The sequence below is a fragment of the Spinacia oleracea genome, chromosome 5 (genome assembly GCF_020520425.1).
Source record: "Spinacia oleracea cultivar Varoflay chromosome 5, BTI_SOV_V1, whole genome shotgun sequence".
Lineage (NCBI taxonomy): Eukaryota > Viridiplantae > Streptophyta > Magnoliopsida > Caryophyllales > Amaranthaceae > Spinacia > Spinacia oleracea.
In genome coordinates, this window is record NC_079491.1 from 120918567 (window position 1) to 120938600 (window position 20034).

At 37.0% G+C, this 20034-nt stretch overlaps 1 protein-coding gene and 1 long non-coding RNA gene across 5 annotated transcripts; both read left to right on the forward strand.

Moving 5' to 3' along the window:
• The first annotated feature begins 11354 nt into the window (after positions 1–11354).
• LOC110800510 (40S ribosomal protein S7) lies at positions 11355–15364 on the forward strand. 4 transcript variants are annotated; one of them, XM_056828439.1, is made up of 6 exons: positions 11355–11583; positions 12789–12863; positions 12956–13246; positions 14615–14699; positions 14781–14854; positions 14941–15364. In XM_056828439.1, exons 4-6 carry the CDS (start codon positions 14625–14627, stop codon positions 15086–15088), a joined length of 297 nt encoding a protein of 98 aa, XP_056684417.1. In that variant the 5' UTR covers positions 11355–11583; positions 12789–12863; positions 12956–13246; positions 14615–14624; the 3' UTR covers positions 15089–15364. The 4 variants fall into 4 exon arrangements, with proteins under 4 accessions (XP_056684417.1, XP_021861507.1, XP_021861508.1 ...); XM_022005815.2 differs by having other exon boundaries at positions 11355–12863; XM_022005816.2 differs by lacking the exon at positions 12789–12863.
• Positions 15365–15474: 110 nt separating this feature from the next.
• LOC130461097 (uncharacterized) lies at positions 15475–19652 on the forward strand. Its single transcript, XR_008921421.1, has 3 exons — positions 15475–15850; positions 19186–19314; positions 19465–19652. It is a non-coding gene; the product is annotated as an uncharacterized lncRNA (long non-coding RNA).
• Positions 19653–20034: the final 382 nt, after the last annotated feature.

A 20034-nucleotide genomic window follows, 5' to 3' on the forward strand; every position in this document is an offset into this window, starting at 1 on the left:
AGGAGTAGGAGGATTCCGCACCAGCAGTAACCTTCGTGAAATATATGTCTGCCAGGAAAGGTGTTTGAAAGAGGCACCAGGAAGTTTACAATCATAGTCCTTAAACTTCAGAGGTGCTTTGATGTTATTAATAATTAATAATTTCTATTTTCTTATTGTTATTATTATTATTATTATTATTATTATTATTATTATTATTATTATTATTATTATTATTATTATTATTATTATTATTATTATAAGGATGCTGTTGCGTTGTTGAAGCGGATTCAGAAGTTTTCTAGGACACAAGACATTGGGGCTCGTGCTGCTGCTCATATTTTCACCAGGATAGGTTTTGCTATAGCTAGAGGAGTGGGGCCCCAGATTGTATCTCGGCTGCCCACTAATCATTTGTAAAATGTTTGACTTTGTTAGCATTTGATTTATTATTATTATTATTATTATTATTATTATTATTTATTTATTTTATTTTTTATGTTTATATATATATATATATACATATATATTATTATTATTATTATTATTATTATTATTTTCCAATCATATCCAATGACAAAATATGTCGAATAGAACGACAATACATCAGATAGGGCAATGAGTAGGTCTTTTATGAGAACCCCCCCCCCCCCCCCCCCCCACCTATAATACCATCATTAAGAAATATAACTATATAATGACAAAGTGTAAATATTTGATTAGAGAGTATAACTATTTGATTATGTAGTATAACTATTTGATTGATTATAATATTTGAATATTGTTATTTAATCAGGATGTGTAACTATTTGATTAGGAAGTATAACTATTTGGTAAATAGTCGGTCTTATACATAAGACCACCATATATAAGTTTTTGTATAGGACGATATCAAAGTGGGCGGCTAATATTTTGTTCTGGTCTGATCTAAGTGTTTCATGTGAATTATTTTTTCTTTTTCAGGTCTTGTCTTATTGCATTTTTCTGGTCTAGACTGAATTTTCTCAATAAGAATAAGGTGAAGGGAACAAAACTTTATTTAGTTAACAACAAAATGTGAAAATTGAGGAATTTCAAATTTCATAGAATTAAAAATACCCTCAAAACATAAGAATTATCAAATCAAGATTGATTCAGGAAGTGTAGAATATGTCATATTCTTCAGTAAAAGTGAATAAATTTAGGGGGCTTTTGGTGTAGGGTATTCAGGAAAGGGAAACAGAATTAATAAGGCTAATTCCCCTTGTTGTTGTTTGTAATGGAATTTCAATCATTCTATTTACCCTCTCCATTCCCCCAAAGTCTTCTACTCATTCCTACACCACCACCCCCCCCCCTGAGATATCTCCATTCCCTTTCCCACACCACCAATGCACCACCAACCACTAACATTGCCCAACCGCACGACACTACTACCTTCACCGGCACGGACCTCCCTGCCACTGCCACTGCCACGCTAACTACCGCCACCACCTCCCTCCCACACCACCAATGCACCACCAACCACTAACATTGCCCAACCAAATTATTGTCCATAAAAATTAAACCACCTCTGCCCACCCGAATCCACCTCCAACAACCACAAGGCCCACAAAACACCGCTCCCACCTACCTGGAACACCCACAACAACCACAAACTGAAGGAAATATGTCTTTGCTCCAAGTTTGCATTTAATGCATTGAATGCGAAATCTAATAAATGAGGTTCATGATTAATTAAGCAAGTTAATTATTCAGTGAGATCTGGTGATCTAAATGCCAAGCTAAAGGTCGGTTCAGTTCAAGTGAAATTAATATTAATAATGCCACGGCTTACTCTTGACTTGACTCGTAGGGTCCCACAAATAGTTAGTGAACGGATCAAGTATTTAGGTGAATATAATATTCACTAAATACTCAAATAATGGATGTTGGTTTCATTGGGAGTTAAACAAACCATCAAAAGGAAAAGACGAGAATATTGTCTGAAACGAAGAAGTTGCCGGAAACGGAAATATGGTTCTTATTGGAAATAGAAATATTACCACAATCGAAAATATTGCCGGAAACGGAAATATTGTTCGAATCGGAAATACTTCCGAAAATGAAAATATTGTCGGAAACGGAAATATTGTTCGAGTCGGAAACCAATCGGAAACACAAAGCTTGATCTATGAGCCGGAAGCACGGGCCAAAGGGTCGCGTGCAACACAGCCCATGGAGAGTACAAGGTCGGCCCAGCGTCAGCGTCAGGCCAGCGCCCACACACGAAGCAACGCAACGCCAACCTGCAAGGCAGGGGCCAGCCGCAGCACACAACGCGCTTGGGCTAGCGCTACGGCACGTCAACCCACGATTGTCTTGGGCACCAAGTCAAATTGTCGAGCAATTTACTTGGGCCACAAGCAAGCAGTTGGTTGAGATTAGGATTCTAATGTTAGTTTCCTAATCAACCTAAAGTTGCTAGTTTCCTAGATCTACCCCAGTTCTAAGTAACCTAATGAAGGAAATATGTCCTTCACCCAACGTGCATTAAGTCTAATACCAAGGTTCAGATTAATTGCGAACAATTAATTCAGTGAGATCAAGTGATCGGAACAGCTAGCTGGAGGAATGCTTCCGATCAGTGAGTTCTAATAAATATTAAACTCACAGCTTACTCTTGACTGAACCTACAAGGTCACACCAATGACACGTAACAGATCACCTGATTAAATGAATCGGAAATTCATTTAATAGCTTTTCGGGAATTAGTTGGAAAACGTATTATACGATACGACCTTACATCGGAATCGTATATCGTATCGCGAATATTCGTAAGCTAGGCGAAACGAATAAATCGTATCGTACGACGGTGATTCTTCGTATACGAAACGATAAATAATATATCAGAAATATATTAATTGCGAATACGAAGAGCGGCCCACGAGCCGAGTGCACGAAGCACTCAAGGCCCATGGGCGCGCTGGGCAAGCAAGCAAGCCACGACACAGTAGCGCTGGCCCATGGCCGAGCAGCTGCGTGTGTGTGCGCGGGGGCCAAGGCAACGACACAGCAGCAGCAGCGCGGTCCACGACCCAGCTCGTTGTGCGTGCTCGTGTGCTCTTGCGCGGGCTTGCTGGCCGGCCTTGCCTTATGGCTTGGTCGGTTAGTAAGGTTATGTTAATAACCTTCTAACCCCTTTTCCAACATAACACAATTCAGTCACACTAAAACCCTAGAGTCACAGAGAACCCTAATTCTCTCTGTGCCTCCAAAGTGTATTCATCCCAAAAAGAAAATCTCTTGATCGATTGTCTAAGCTACGATAATCAAGAGGGATCTGATCGTGTCGGTCAACCAAGTACAGGAACGACAAGTGGAGTTCTAAGTTCGTGTTCGTTGACAATTTGTGGAAAACACGCTTCTAACGTAAGTCTGCTTAATCTGTGCTTTATACATGCTTCCTGGCTTTGGGGATTGTTTCCGCACATGTTATTATGTTTAACTGTATTCCCCTACAGTGGTATCATGAGCCTTATGTATTCAAAGCATGTTTTAGCATGATTTATTTGTTTTTGCATATGTCGAAATTTTGGAATTTTTTGTTGAATTTTCAGAATTTTTACAAATTATTGGATGAATTGCGTAATAGTCTGTTCCGAAATCAAAAAGATTCGTTTTTTCGAATTTTAAAACCCTAATATGATTGAAAACGATTTTCTAAGATCAACTCATGCGAATGGAATTGCAAAAACAGGCCTCGAAGTGTCGTTTTTTGGGCGTTTTTGTTAATTTTTTAATAAAAAATAAAAGTGTCGGACAGTAATTCAATTAAAAGGTCGACCTAAACTACTCGGAATTGCTTGAAATTTTGACACAATGTTTCTGGGTATATTCTTGATATATGGTAAAGTTTTCAGATGTTTCCGATATGTATAAACCCTAATTTTTCCTTTCCCCAATTCGTAAAATTTGGAACCCTAATTGAATTTAATTAATTTTGTTTAATAATTCGGTTAATTGGGAAAGGGGATATAATTTCATGGGTCAGTGGCTAATTTTAAAAATTATTGAATTAAAATTTTGAATGGTTTCGTTAATTTTAATCGCACTTAAACCTAATTATTAAAATCTGAAATTTAAATGTTAAAGAACGATTTAAAATTTTGGATTTTATTATTTAAAAGTTCAAAATTTTCAAGTTGATTCGTTCTTTCTGAAAAGTTTGAATAATGTTAGCCTTTGATTTAATATTTTACGAAATTGGATTGTCGTTGAAGTTTAATAAATCGTTAAAAATCGTTGTTTTCGAAAATAAAAATCGTAACTTTTTGAAAAAAAATATTAATGCAAGTTCGTGAAATTAAATTTATTTTTAATTGAGTTGGTCCGTAGGCACGAACCAAAGGCACGAACACGATGTGTGGTGGACGTATGGCTCGACGAGCCCTGTTGCACGAGAGCCGAGCCGCAGCGACACGGGCAGCAGCAAGCGTGCTGCGTGCCTCGTGCGCGCTGGGCAAGGAAAGGGCAAGCATTGGCTTGCGGGTGCTACGACGAAGCAAGGCGCAAGGCCATGCGACATCCAGCGTTGCGATGCACGACGACGAGCGCGCAGGGAAGCGACGAGTTGTGGGCACGCGCGCGCGCCAGGCTGCGGGGTGTGCGAGCTTGCTCGTGCGCCTCGTAGGCCACACGCAAGGGCAATGGGCTGGGCGCAAGCCTAGCCCAACGATGCACTTGAACCCTTTTTGTTGAAAATTGTTTATTTCGTTGGGCTTCGCATGTTTGCATTAATTTGGGCTAACGGGATATTTAATTTAATATTTTATTTGCTTGGGCCGGGCCGCGAGTTTTAATTTAATATTTCATAATTAATTATCCGGAATAATTATTGGTTTGAGTGGGAGCCACTATATGAAATTAAAATGAAATAATTATTTTTAATTATTTTCGTAGGTCGCATTATTTTAATTAAATTCGATTTTAATTAGAATAAAGTCTAAGGATTAATAATTTGGAAATTGATTAATCTTTTAGGACGCGTTTATGTGAACGTGAATTTTAATTAATTCACGTAAATACTTGCATATTTATATGGGACATTCGTTTTAGCACACGAATGGGTGAATGCATAGAATATATATTTTATGTAACGCAGGTACTCCAAGTGACTAGTATGGCCATTTAGGATAGTTAAATACGGTCTGCGTACCGTTCTATCTTTTAATGTAAAGTTTTAAATATGGTCTGCGTACCATGGAAATTTTGATGTAATTTATTATTTTCAAGTATTTCTAAGTTTAGAACTTTAAGTTAGCATTTGAACGAAGATTCAAGACGATGTCAAGCTAACAAGGAGGTGATGAAGATTGGATGTTTCAAGACAAGATGTTTTGGGCCATACTTGATCACCATTTATTTATGCAATTTAATATATATATATATATATATATATATATATATATATATATATATATATATATATATATATATATATATATATATATATTATGCGTGAATGTATGAATGTATGTATGCTTTGCATGAATAGGTTGTTTCATATGACTCGATTAGATTAAGTTCACTAAATAATCGAACAAACATAGAAACAACTAGGTCCAAAGTAATATTGAGTTTAAAAATTGCCTTCCAAATCAAGCACTTACAAAAATCTAAGGATCTAAGGTTACGCTAAAGCGAGGTGCTATTTTAGTTGACTTAGGTGGTAAGGCGTCCTAAAGGAGCACGTTGATTGTGGTTTCAACTCAAACAACAATGGCATTATGTTGTGGCAATGAGATAAATTATGGTATTAATTTATTAACCAAGAGTAATTTGGAGATTACTAGCAATAGGTTTTGCTTACCTAAAATCTTAAACTACTTAAGACATGCTAAAGCTGCTTAAGGATTTAGGACTTTTGGGGTCTTGGAATCGTTTCATTCATTTTGGACCATGTTTTTGCTTTTGCATGAATGAAATGTTTTAATAGCTTTAATGATTGCATGCTTGCTTTTATTTCAAAGTTATTAAAGTTTATGAATGGTTATTTATTGCAAATTCTTTTCGATTGTAGTAATCAAAATGGCCGCAATCAAAACACAACTCAAAGTAACTGAAATTCTGGATGTAAAATTGAACCTATCAAACTTTCTTGATTGGGAGAGGAAGCTTCGGCAAGTCCTCAGGTGGAACAACATTGAATATGTAGTTGACCATCCCATCCCCAGCTATTACTCAAAGGATATAACTCCAGAAAAGCACTGTGCGTGGGCGAACCACATGTCGCTAGTGATGGATCTTATTCTTGGCTCTATCCCCAATGATTGGAGTGCAAGGTTCGTTGCATACGATCCATGGGCACTCCTAAGGCATCTTAGGGATATATGTCGTGGTAGATTCCAACATGGTGGTCAACATGTCGACCAAAATGTTTTTGAATTGGTAAATTCATTTGAGGATCTAAAGCTTAATGCTCCACTATGTTGTTGCTTTGACGTCGAAAGACAAAAAGCAAGGGAAAGGGTCATTGATCTTGAAATGACAGAGCGGACGCCAATCAGAACTCATACAAAGAAAATGGTTGGGCTTCTCAACCGGCTTGAGTTACTTGGTGATCCATTCCCAGATTCTGCAGCTGCGGGAATACTTTTGAATTCTCTTCACCCTGGTTATAAGAAATTCAAACTACTCTATTTTTCCAAGAAAAGGGAAAACACTCTTAGTGAACTAATCTACTTGCTTCATCAGTATGAATTGGACTTTGTAAGTGATAAGCAAGCATCACTAAAAGTAAAGAGTAAGAAAATCAAGAAAAAGGTTCTGGGGAAGATCCAAAGTAAGGGTGCATCTCCATCTACTTCAGGAAGGCAAGTGGCGCCATCCAAGAAGAAGATGAAGAAGGATCGTTCTCCATCTACATCACAATGCTTTAATTGTAATGAAATTGGTCATTACAAGCGAGATTACCCCAAACTAAAGGAAGAGAAGAAGGACGGAAACGTTGCTTCTACTTCAGGTATATATGTTATACATTGTAATCTTGCTAATTCTACTTCTTGGGTATTAGATACTGGTTGTGGCTCACACTTATGTTCCAATTCGCAGGGACTAAGGAGAAGTAGAAAGCTTGATAAAGGCGAGATGGATCTACGCGTGGGAAATGGAGCACGGATTGCTGCATTAGCCGTAGGATCTTATTTTATTTCTTTGCCTAGTGGTTTTGTTTTGGAACTAGAAAACTGTTATTACGTTCCTAGTATCACCAGAAACATCACTTCCGTTTCAAGTTTGGATTCTAAAGGTTTTAGTTTTCAATTTAAAGACAATGGTTGTTCTTTTTCTTTGAATGGAATGTTTTATGGTTCAGCACAACAAGAAAACGGTCTTTATGTGCTAGATACGAGCAAACACATTTATAACATAAATACCAAAAAGGCTAAAACTGGTGATTCGGATCTCACATTTCTGTGGCATTGTCGATTAGGCCATATAAACACAAAGCGCATGGAATTACTTCAAAGGAAAGGAATTCTAGAATCATTCGACTTAGAGAAGATTGATCAATGCGAATCTTGTTTACTTGGCAAAATGACAAAGCAACCTTTCTCAAACGTGGGAGAAAGAGCAAGCGAACTACTAGGGATAATACATACGGACGTACGTGGGCCTATGAGTACGAAAGCTAGAGGTGAGTTCAGCTATTTCATAACGTTTACGGACGACTTCAGTAGATATGGCTATATTTACTTAATGAAGCACGAGTCTGAATCGTTTGAGAAATTCCGAGAATTTCAAAATGAAGTAGAGAATCAACATGGAAAGAAAATCAAAGCTCTAAGATCGGATCTAAGAGGTGAATATCTTAGCCACGAGTTTGATGACCATCTAAAAGAATGCGGTATTCTTTCTGAATTGACTGCTCCAGGGACACCTCAATGGAATGGAGTGTCGGAACGAAAAAACAGGACCTTACTCGATATGGTCAGGTCAATGATGGGTCAGGCCGAACTTCCTTTACAGTTCTGGGGACATGCGTTGCAAACTGCAGCACTCACACTGAATCGTGCTCCGTCAAAAGCTGTTGAAAAGACTCCATACGAATTATGGACTGGGAAACTTCCAAAGTTGTCTTTTCTTAAGATTTGGGGCAATCTACAACTAAAATCTGACAAATGTTTCTTTGTTGGGTATCCAAAAGAAACTATGGGGTATTATTTCTACAACAAGTCAGACGACAAGGTTTTCGTTGCTCGTGACGGTGTCTTTTTGGAAAGAAATAATATTTCCAAATTGACAAGTGGGAGAATAATAGACCTCGAAGAGATTCGAGACGAACAACGAACTCAGAACTCTTTAGAAGCAGTTCAGGTTGATGAACCTCCAAGGTCTTTAGAAGATCCAATAGAAGTAGTTCCTCAAAACGTTGTTGCCCCTCGTAAGTCAAGTAGAACTATTTTTCAGCCGGACAGATGGACAGGCGTCCTCTTGACTGAAAACTTTGACGTTCTCATATTGGATAGTGATGAACCTATGACTTACAAGCAAGCTATGACGAGCCCAAGCTCCACCAAATGGTTAGAGGCCATGCAATCTGAAATAGACTCCATGTCTGAAAATCAAGTCTGGGATTTGGTTGATTTGCCGGATGGGTTCACACCTATCGGATGCAAATGGGTCTTCAAGTTAAAGAAAGACAAAGATGGAATTGTATACATATACAAGGCTAGATTGGTAGCAAAAGGTTATAGGCAAGTTCACGGCGTTGACTACGATGAAACCTTTTCTCCAGTCGCGATGCTTAAGTCTATTCGATAATCCTTGCGATTTCCGCTTTTCATGACTATGAAATATGGCAAATGGATGTCAAAACTGCCTTCTTGAATGGTGTTCTTGAAGAGAATGTGTTTATGACATAGCCGGAGGGTTTTGTCGATCAAAAGAACCAAGGAAAGGTATGCAAGCTTAAGAAGTCCATCTACGGACTAAAGCAAGCATCAAGGAGTTGGAATAAACGATTTGATGAAGCAGTCAATAAGTTTGGCTTCATCAAGAATCAGGACGAATCTTGTGTATACAAGAAGGTCAGTGGGAGTAAAATTGCATTCCTAGTCTTGTATGTTGATGACATACTGCTTATTGGAAACGACATTCCTATGTTGGAGTCTGTAAAGACTTGGCTTGGAAAGTGTTTCTCAATGAAGGACTTAGGAGAGGCATAATACATATTGGGCATCAAGATCTATAGGGATAGATCTAAGAGGATGATTGGACTAAGACAAAGAACTTACATTGACAAAGTGCTAGCTAGGTTCAATATGATGGAAGCCAAGAGAGGCCATCTACCCATGTCACATGGCACATATCTAAGCAAGAATCAGTGTCCCAAAACATCTGATGAGCGTAGAAAGATGAGTGGAATTCCATACGCTTCGGCTATTGGATCCATCATGTATGCTATGATTTGTACAAGGACGGATGTTTCGTTCGCACTCAGTGCAACGAGAAGGTACCAGTCGGAACGAGGTAAGGCACATTGGACTGCTGCCAAGAACATCCTAAAGTACTTGAAAAGGACTAAGGATCAGTTTCTGGTTTATGGAGGTACAAATGAGTTGATTGTTAAGGGCTATACGGACGCAAGCTTTCAAACCGACAGAGATGATTTCAGATCACAGTCTGGGTTTGTGTTCTACCTCAACGGCGGAGTAGTAAGCTGGAAAAGTGCTAAGCAAAGCACTATTGCGGATTCTACAACTGAAGCCAAGTACATTGCTGCCTCAGAAGCAGCAAAGGAAGCTGTTTGGATTCGGAAGTTCATCGAAGAACTTGGGGTTGTCCCCTCCATTAAAGGACCAGTGGCTTTGTATTGTGACAATAGCGGAGCCATTGCCTAGGCAAAGGAGCCTAGGAGCCACCAGAAGTCCAAGCACGTACTGAGGCGATTTCATATACTTCGAGAGATCGTTGAAAGAAAGGAAATCGAGATTTGCAAGGTTGGAACTGAGGACAACGTTGCGGGTCCATTGACTAAACCGTTGCCACAAGTGAAACACAGCGCACATGTAGCAACCATGGGAATCAAGCATGTTGGAGAATGGCTTTGATTTTCTAAGTATTGTTTTAGAACATCTATTAGATCTATGTTTAAAACAATTGGTTTAACCATTTCATATTTATGAAATTCATTATATATTTCATATTCATTTAATTGTGGTTTAGTATTAAATGATAAGTCCATGTGATTCAAATCATTCAAATGGGATGTCAAGATGGGTTCTTTGACAAAGAAACACCCATAAGTGAACTTGAATATTGAAGTCACAAAAGGATCCCTAATCCAGGTCATTGAAAGGTGGACGACCAATGACTAATGAAGATTAGATTGCAAGTAGATTACTTAGTTCTGTTTCTTGAACTAGAGTGACTGGATGTCAGAATCTTTTGCATAGATACTTATTGGATCTTGTATCGGATTGACCATGAGAACACTTTAAGAGATTAAAGTCATGTCATAGGTAGTTCCCATTAATGGTGATTAGAAACCGTTCCTCGGAACATGAGCGATTATGTCTGCTCGTTTGAGAATTAGTTCGCTTTGATACTAGCTAAACGTCGCACCGTAAAAGGAGGCTATAAAAGCAGTTATTGGGCGTACTATGAATCAAAGTGAGTGTTCATAGATTGCAAGAATGGATTGTCCTCCTATCTATGATAGGATATGGTGTTGTTGTGTAACAAGGCCTCTCGGAGAGTTAGATACTGTAAAATGCATGGCGGTGCTCAGTATGGTTAAGGCTTAACCTTCTGCAAAAGTTTAAGAGTTGAGCTCTATAATCCGAGAAACACTTCTGGACCTAATAAGGATGTCTTGGATCTTACCTTATGTTCAGTAAGTAACACTAAGTGACAAAGGAATGTGAATGCACACTTGTCTGAATGACAAGTGGGAGACTGAAGGAAATATGTCCTTCACCCAGGTGCATTAAGTCTAATACCAAGGTTCAGATTAATTGCGAACAATTAATTCAGTGAGATCAAGTGATCGGAACAGCTATCACTACTACAAAATAGGGAATAGAAAACGCCAAATAGAGAACAATTTAGTTTGCTAAACGTTTTCCAGGAGTATAGAGAACGCTTTTTTCTCTTAACAGTTGTATGAAGAAAAGAATAGAGAACTGTTACCTTACTTAATCGTCTTGTATTCTTTCCCATAAAAAAAATTAATTAAATTAAAATACTCAGTAAAATATAAAGCAAAACTGTTTTACAATAAAAAAAACCTTAATTTAAAACTTTTTTTTAAATCGAGTGAAGACATTATTTTGCAAATCATTATCCTTGATCATTTAACAAAATTAAACAATTTTTTAAACAACTATATTTTACCAAGGTAAGCGGCAATTGAATTCTACGGAGTAAAATTTAGAGAGTTGCCCCAGATCCAAAAAGTAAGTTCCAAAACCCTTAACATTCTATACTGAAACCATTGTACTCATCTCGCAAAAACTCCCGAAAAAACCCACAAGTAGTTCGACACCCACCACCGCCGCTACACATCTGCACCACCGCTCCATTGCGCCGTCCGCCTTCTGTCTACTTCCGACCTCCGCTGAGCGCTGGCTTCCCAATGCTGAGGTTAGTGTGGTTAATTTTTTTTTTTCATAATATTAATTCAACTAATAACCTAGGATTATGAATTAAAGAATTCTAGCTTGTTAATTGCAAAAATAAAAGAGTAAGGAATTCTTTTGGACGAATTATAGTGGAATTAGAGTCGAATTGCTTGATGAATTGCTGTAGAATTGCTGTAGAATTGCTTGATGAATTTCTTGACGAATTGTTGTAGAATTGCTGTCGAATTGCTTGATGAATTTCTTGACGAATTGCTGTAGAATTGTTGTCGAATTGCTTGATGAATTGCTGTAGAATTGTTGTAAGCCTGTGGAGAAAGATGATTTCTCTGTGCTACTAATAGAAAGGTTAATGGAGAGAAAATACAAAAACAGGAAACACATATATTTAAAAATTTGAGTTCACCTCATGACCTTCTTTGTAATATCCGATAATATGATACGAAGTATAAGATTAAAATAAAGATAAATAGAGCATGCACTAAAAGGATATACAAACTACACAAAGACAGATAGAGTGAATTTAAGAACTGCTATAATTAGAAAAATAGAGATTCACTGATAAAAGAGACTATCACATCCTATGGTTGTTGATTACAGGCAACTGAAAACTATAATGGTACTGGGTACAAGAAACACGTTAGAGCAGCAAATGGTTCAATAGAATTAGTAAATTATTGTTTCTCTTATTCAAATAATTTCTCGATTTGTCTATTTGGTTTTCACCATTTATGTTCTTCTGTTTCTGTTTTAGGTCACGTTTGAAATGTTAGACCTGTATGTTAAAACTGTACAAAAGATTTGGTTACGTGGCTGGATTGCCAACTGTTACCTCCCTCACTGGCTCACTTGCTGATCATTTTAAGTTAGTGAAAAATTGGTCTCGTAATTTGATTTCAGCAGTTCAGTCTCATCGATTAGTAAGCATTGAACTGTTAGAGAATGTGTCTTTTGTTTTCAGGTTTTATTGGGAAGTTGTTGATTTTTCGTTGTCAAAAATATTATTTTGAAATCCACGACGATCCTATTATCTTGCTTCTTGCCTTATATCGCTTTTGAATTTTATACTAAATAGAATCAGAAAAGAACCCTAGTTAAGTAATATGGTCTCTCCAATGAAGGTGCAACTTTTAAGGTTGGCGAACTAATTTGCATCTTTATTTTAAAACTGCTTGATTCAATGTTGCATGCACATGTAAAACATGATAGTCAGGACTAAGGAGACCTTGGAGGTGATTCTAGCCCTCATGAGGGCTGCAAGTTCTGCTGACTGTTTCTGCTGTTGTGAGTGTCATCTTGCTCATCTTCCTCATGCTCTACTACCTTTATGCCAGAGTCATCTTGCTCACCCCTTGGCCCCTTTTGTTTTTCTGCAGGCTCCACCTTTGGCTGATCATCGGCTGGTTCTAGTTCGACAATGATGGTTGATTATTTCACTCATATGTTTTGTTGCAGGTTCCTGTTTCAGATGCTAAAGTTCCTTGGAAAGATTTTTGTTTCTTGACTACTTGTTATTTAGTTTGACTTTTGTTATCTCTGTCGACCCCGAGGAAGAAATTGAAACACTCCAGTCCTTACAGTATAGTCTTGGAACCGTCAAGGTTGCAACAAACAGTTTTTCTGATGACAATTATCTCGGAGAAGGTAGATTCGGCATAGTTTATAAGGTAAACATACTTTCCTACAATGTATTAAATAATTGGCTGTGACCTGAAGTTAACTGATAATTTTTTCTTTTTAAGGGAAAACTACCTGATGGGTAAGGAATTTGTAGATATGAATGGAAATTTGGAAAGATTCACCAAATGTTAAGCTATTTGATTTGTTTTGATAATTTGGTTAGTAGCAGACCTATTTTAAAGTTTCGGTCGTGTGAAATTGTTGTATTCAATATGCTTAATAGTTAATTACCTTCGTATTCATCGCCCTTAGATTTTGTTATGGATTCTGTTACGAATGTTTATATATTAATATATATCCAACATCCCTCTCTTAGTTGGAAGACTGACCAAACCTTCATGTATTTCTCCCTTAAAATAAAATACTTACTCTTCTCCATAATAATGCAAAGTAGGACTTTGAGTGATATGACTGGCTACCTAGTTATAGCCCTTGAAAAATACTAGTATAATGCCACTTTTCAATAACGGAGAATCGTAATCAACAAATCTTTCTTGTAGATTACTTGCCTACTGCAGCTTAGATTTTCAGAGCGATTGCCTAACATCAATCCTATTAATCTGTTGAGCTTCCTCAAGCAGTTTGCGTTTGCTAATAAATTGAGGTTATGTGAGTGAGAGGAGGAAATTTGTTGCCTATACTTCAGCAAAACTTATCTGCAGGAGGAGAATGAGTAAATATTTTAACATCAGTAATTAATATCCTTGTCTCCTACATTTCAAAATTGTAAAATTCCACTAAAACTAATACGAAGTACCTTTCTATTGATCTCCGGATACGAAGACTAGGCTCAAGTTAAGCAGACCTAAATTTATGTTTAGAGCATTATTATGTGGGATTTGGCAGTGCTTTTGATTTACATTGATCATGTTATTTGCTTTAGGAAACTTGGGTTTTTTAATCTGAATTTACAAGGAACAAGAATTATAAAGCCTCCACTTCCTTGTTCTGCTCAGGACATATTGTTGACATTAAAACACATTCGAACCATTCCGGTTTTGTCATTTGTTGTACATTAGCTAACCTGGCCAAGGTAGTGGTAAACTTGAACTTATGGCTTGTTCTTTTGGATTTTTTTTTCCAGTTTTATTCAGTTTACTCCAGCTCCATTTAGCGAATGAATTGTATTTGTTCATAATTAATTTAATGTCTTAAAAAATCCACATAGCTTCTATGATAAAAAAAAATGAGTGAATGCATTGTTATTAGTGAGATATTTAGGTTTAGACGTTTAGTTCAGTAGTGAATTGGTGCCATTTGGATTCAAGTGTCATAAATAGCTGAACGCTGGCGAATAAGATAGCATTTCTGTTAAATGGATGTATCTGATTATTGTATTTTTTGTGTGTACTTAGCACTGTCAAGATGTTTACTGCTTCGAGGAAGATTCAAAAAGAAAGGGGTGTTAACCCAACTGACCTTGAGGAGAATCTTGCTGAGGTATATTCTGAAAATTGTATTGTCAACTGAGATTTAATTTGTGGAAAAGCTATGAATGCGCTTTTCTATTCTTGTGTGTAGGCAATATTTGACATTGAGACCAACAACAAGGATATGGGAACTGAATTGAAGGATCTGTTTTTCAACTCTGTCGCGTAAGTGATACATAGTGTTTACATTGATGCCATGCGAATTCAGTTTGCCTTGAAGTTTGATAAGGTTTCCTTTTACCTTTATGCAGTCAAGTTGACATTTTGAACAACAAGAAGGCTATTGTTGTCCATGTTCCATATAGATTGAGAAAAGCTATAGCAAGGAATTGCGGCGAAGAGGCTAGAAAGGAATTCAGTTCAAGGAGACGTACTTACAGTTCAAAAATGAAATTCTGATATTAGCTAAGATTCAGCACAGAAATCTGGTTAAAAAAAGGATTCTACTTGGAAGAAGAAGAAATGCTTCTGATTTATTAGTTTGTGATCAATAAACCCTTGACAATTTTCTGTTTGGTACGTATTCTTGTAAATACCAAAGGAAGGGGAAAAAGAAAGAAATTAAGGTATTCTGTAAATATTTAATTTTTTTTCCTTTCCATATTATAAACGCACCGTAGTATCTTGTAAAACGTACGTTACTTTTTAATATATTTAATTTTTAATATTATATAACTTTTAATATATTTAATGCTTTTATATATATATATATATATATATATATATATATATATATATCCTTACTCTTTAAAAAGTGGGAACCAAGTTACTGTAGCTTATGAACAGTAACACCCCACTTTCCCTCATGCTTCCCTTCTTTATTCTTCTTCCACCTTTTCACTTTCCTTTTTCATTCAAGCTTTCTCTTCCCTCTAATTAATGGAGCCCCTCAGTATTTCAATTCTATCATCCCAGAAAAATCCTAAGATCACCATCACCATATTTATCTTTTCTCTCTCCTATTGAGTTTTAATTCTTTAGCCTTTCATGTGCTTGTTCCGAGAATTATGAGCAACAACCGTTAGTTTGGTTGGAGATGAATGAGTGAATGAAAGTGTGGGGCGTGGATCAGAAACATCAATCACAGGAAGCTGCCATTACAAAGTTTCTCAGGGAAAGGGAAAGAGAAGACTCAATGTTTTATGTGACGGAATTGCCGAGGTACGGAAACGGTTTTATACTTTTCATTTGCGAATGCTTTGTGAATTTTTCAATTTTTTGGCTGCAAAATTGAAGGTTGTATTTCCGGAATTGGTGACATTCCTCTCATCCCCCTTCAATGGATTACTGTTGCAACATCTTTAAAATTTTAAGATTGAGGGTGTCACTTCAGCATTTTGCATACTTTCTGTGGGGAAAAAATAACGGTATAGTACTTCCCCTTCTTTTTGCATCCTGATTTCGGGTTTCGTATGCTCAATTGTAATCAAAATAATAATTTGTGGAGAAGCACTATATCAATCGCTAACAAAATCAATTAATTATAAACTATTGGGTATATTTTCTGGGTTTTACATAAAAATGTAAGAAATTATAAAATCTAAGCTGAAATGGAGCTTTCTTCCACCACACAAGTAGGGAAAAATTGTCGACAGTAAGAACCCTAAAATCCCAGAAATGGCGAAAAGAAAGGTGGTATTTTTGAGTTGGGAAGAACAAGGACATGGAAAAAAGATTAAATTTTGGGGCTAAAAATGATTAACAAATTACTGGGTGTAGACACCTACTTTTGTCCCCGTTCCCACAAGGGAAAGGTTCGATGATGAAAGCATAAAAACTCCACTTGACAACGCATCTCCTATAAAATAAACGAATCTCGATTCCCCATTTCATTTCACCCGAAACCTGCTATTTATGGAAACCTGCTAAAAATAGTAACTGCCGTAAAAGGTAGCTTCTAAAAGTGGCAAATCATAAAAGATAGAAACCTGTCAGAATTAGGTGTTGCATTCCAACATAAATCCTAAATGAGATAGAAAACTACGAGAATCCTATTCCTAATAGGATTCGGAAATAAGAGTTACGTATTAATTAAAATCCTAACGAGCCTAGAGTTCGTAACGGGCCCAGACGCATTCCGTCACAAAATTGATACGCGCTAAAAGACTCGAATTAATCTCAAACTCTACGGATTTTAGGAATCCGAATCTGACTAAACAAAACTGCCCAGACCCTATTTTCAACGCCTGGCTCTGGGCGCCGAAATCTTCGGCGCCCAGGCCTGGGCGCTGAAAATACCTGGGTACGTCTCTTTTCCTAATTCTTTGTGGATTAGAACTCTGCAATTCTATCTTTCCACGAACTCTTCCCTATAAATAGGCCCCTAGTTTCGACGTGAAAGAACACACAACAACACATAATATATTCTGAGTATTGACTCTAAACCCTTAGCCTAAGCCTCTCGCTGCGAAACTGTTCACGCGTTCTGTCGCAATCGATCCATAAATCGAACAGAACGTATCCTGTCCCATAATTGAGATTCGTTAAATAAAAAGGAGAAATAGCAAAGTCAAAGTGGTTAGTTTTCTGAGAACCGTGACGCACCTCTCAAGGGTGCGTCGTAATGTGTCCCTTTTCGATGATTTAACTGCTTTCCTCGCCCTTTTTATGAACTGTTAAACTAACCTAATATGATTGTTCTATCACGCCTAACAAATATAATATTTTTGGGAAATCGGATTATCATGCTAGGTCCCTTAATGCTATTTAAATCAGATAATCACGATCGAATTAGTATTATATGTTGCATATTGCTAAAATCAATTCAGATTAGTTTAATAGTTAACGCATGTCCCTTCAATTATTTATGCTGAGCTAGTAAGGATATCCTTCCTCTGGAGTTATCGACGAGCGAATTACTCCTCTCGGTAGTTACAGTCCCCCGAACCCTCAATCTCTACCTTGCGGGTGTATATTGAGAGATCCCCACACCAGGGATCACAAGGGAACCTACGGCCGTCGTGGTCAAACATAATTGCACTCCCTTTATGTCACGATAACCGGGTTTTGTCAGTTTTTCTCATTGTCGTTAAAAACTGAATGGCGACTCCTATATTACTAGTCAATTGGGTGTATACTCACAGGAAATCCAATTACACTTGATTGAATAAAAAGAATCGTCACACCCACGAGGGACAAGGTCACGCATTAGCCTCGCGCTTTTTCGACCCCCTCACACTGGGGAAGTGAGAATATCTTAAATTTGTGTGTGGGTGTGAAGGGAGAGAGAGAGAGAGATGAAGGAGAAGTGGTGGGTGTGGAGTTATCAGTGGTAGGTGATGAGACAAAAATTGGGGTCACAAACAGGAAACAGTGAAAATTTTCCATATTTCAAGTTTAATAGGAACTTAACATCCCACTTTTGAAAAACTGGGACTCTGGGAGGGGTTGGTTTGTTGTTACGCCAAATGTACTGTATATGTAGCGGAGAAGTATTCAAAATAGTGTAAGTTTTTGTGCATTTCCAGAAGATGTTATGTTTTTTGTGTGACATACTAATTAGGTTTTGGAGGGTTACTTTAGGTGCCCGTAAATTGGTATAAGCTTGGTCAGATTACATTGTATGGATTTCTGACTGCTAGCTCAAAATTCAAGCATACTCAATTGGGTGAAGGTTGGATTTTGTTTAGCTTCACTTTCAAAAGGACATTACTTAGCAACTGTCACAAACTTCACAATGGTTTGAGATGCTCTTTCCCTCCCGATTGATTAATCTAGGTAGTGACATATCCGGAAATTCAATCATAGATCACACTATGTTAGGAAAGGTCACAACTTTTTTCGGATATCCTAAAATAGTATAGTGTGATTATGTGACTATCAACTCTATACCGAGGGAGTATATAATTTGAAAGTAGACAAGTACTCGTAAATGATTATGATACTACCGCTCTTAAATTATTGTAGAAATTTCTAACTAGGCTGTGCACATGTATGACCAGTTAACTTTTGAGTGCCTGCTAAACACTTAGACAAAGAACTTGTTCTTTCTTAATTTTACTCTTAACGTGCTAACTATAATGTAGCACAGGCAGGAGAAACAATCAAATATGTTAACAATGTTTTTCCTCCCCTACAATATTCTCTATCTTCATCTTTTTGCTTCTGCCAATTCCTGGTTATTCTTGATCTTTCCTCTTCGAGTTTTCAAGTTCTGAAGTTGGTTAGTTGTTTGTCTTTGGTGATTTGAAGTTCTTGTTAGGAAAATTTTAAACATTCCATTCTGATTTTAACTGCTAGCATTGTTCAAAAGTAAGATTGAACAATCTTACTTTATAAAAATAACATGTGTTTGGTTGTGCTCTCATTTATTACACAATAACAAGTCATCTACGAGTGAATGAGTTTCTTTGTGAATAGGTGTTGTTATACAATAAGACTGTAAGATTTTCACAAGTCATAAAACTCAAGCGAAGGTTGGTAGAGTTGGAAACCATTATTTGGTTGTATAACTTTTTAAGTTAATGATTTTACCTCAGGTTTTTTGAATTGGCCAGGCATCTGAACTAGAGATTGAAGCATATCCTGTGCTTGACGAACTAACATAAAAAATCAGTACTTTAAATTTAGAGCGCGTGCGCCAATTGAAAAGCGGACTTGTTACTTTAACTCGGAGAGTCCAGAAGGTACTATGTAGTAATGGAAAATTATTCTATTGTAAAAGCAAGTATGAATATGCATTTGACTTTCCCTTGGAAGGCATTTGTGGAACTGACAATAAGATAGAGCATAACTAACCTTGGATTTTTTCTTTTTATATGTTGGGGATGAGATAGAGCAGCTGATGGATGATGATGGGGATAAGGCAGAAATGTATGTTACGGAGAAGAAAACACCAAATAAAATAATAACTTTGGTCACAAAATTAACCCTTACATGGGTATGTGGGTTTGTGTTTTATGCTTCGCTCTGTTAACATTTTTGTAGTGTACATTTCTTATTTAACCCTAATATGGGTATGTGGGCTTGCGTTTTATGCTTTGCTTTAACCTTATTTTTACTACTTTCCGGAAAAAATAAGTTCAGGAGGGTCTGCATGAACCGCTTAATGAACTTAGAGAAGTTAAAGTATACATATTCGTCCAAATAGGACCAACAATATCTTTGTCAAGGATAAGGGTTTTAGGATAGATGATCAAATCCATTTCTTTCGACTATGATACCGTTTCTTAATGGCTTTATTTTTGAAATCTCTTGGCTTCTTATAGGAAAATATGATTTCTTGAACTCTAACAGAAAAACAAGCTATGTGTTCCTATAAGACACCTTTTGCTTTAACAAATTAATCGTTGTAGTGATGTATATTTTTGCTAAAAAAGACTCTAACTTGTAACAATATTGGACAT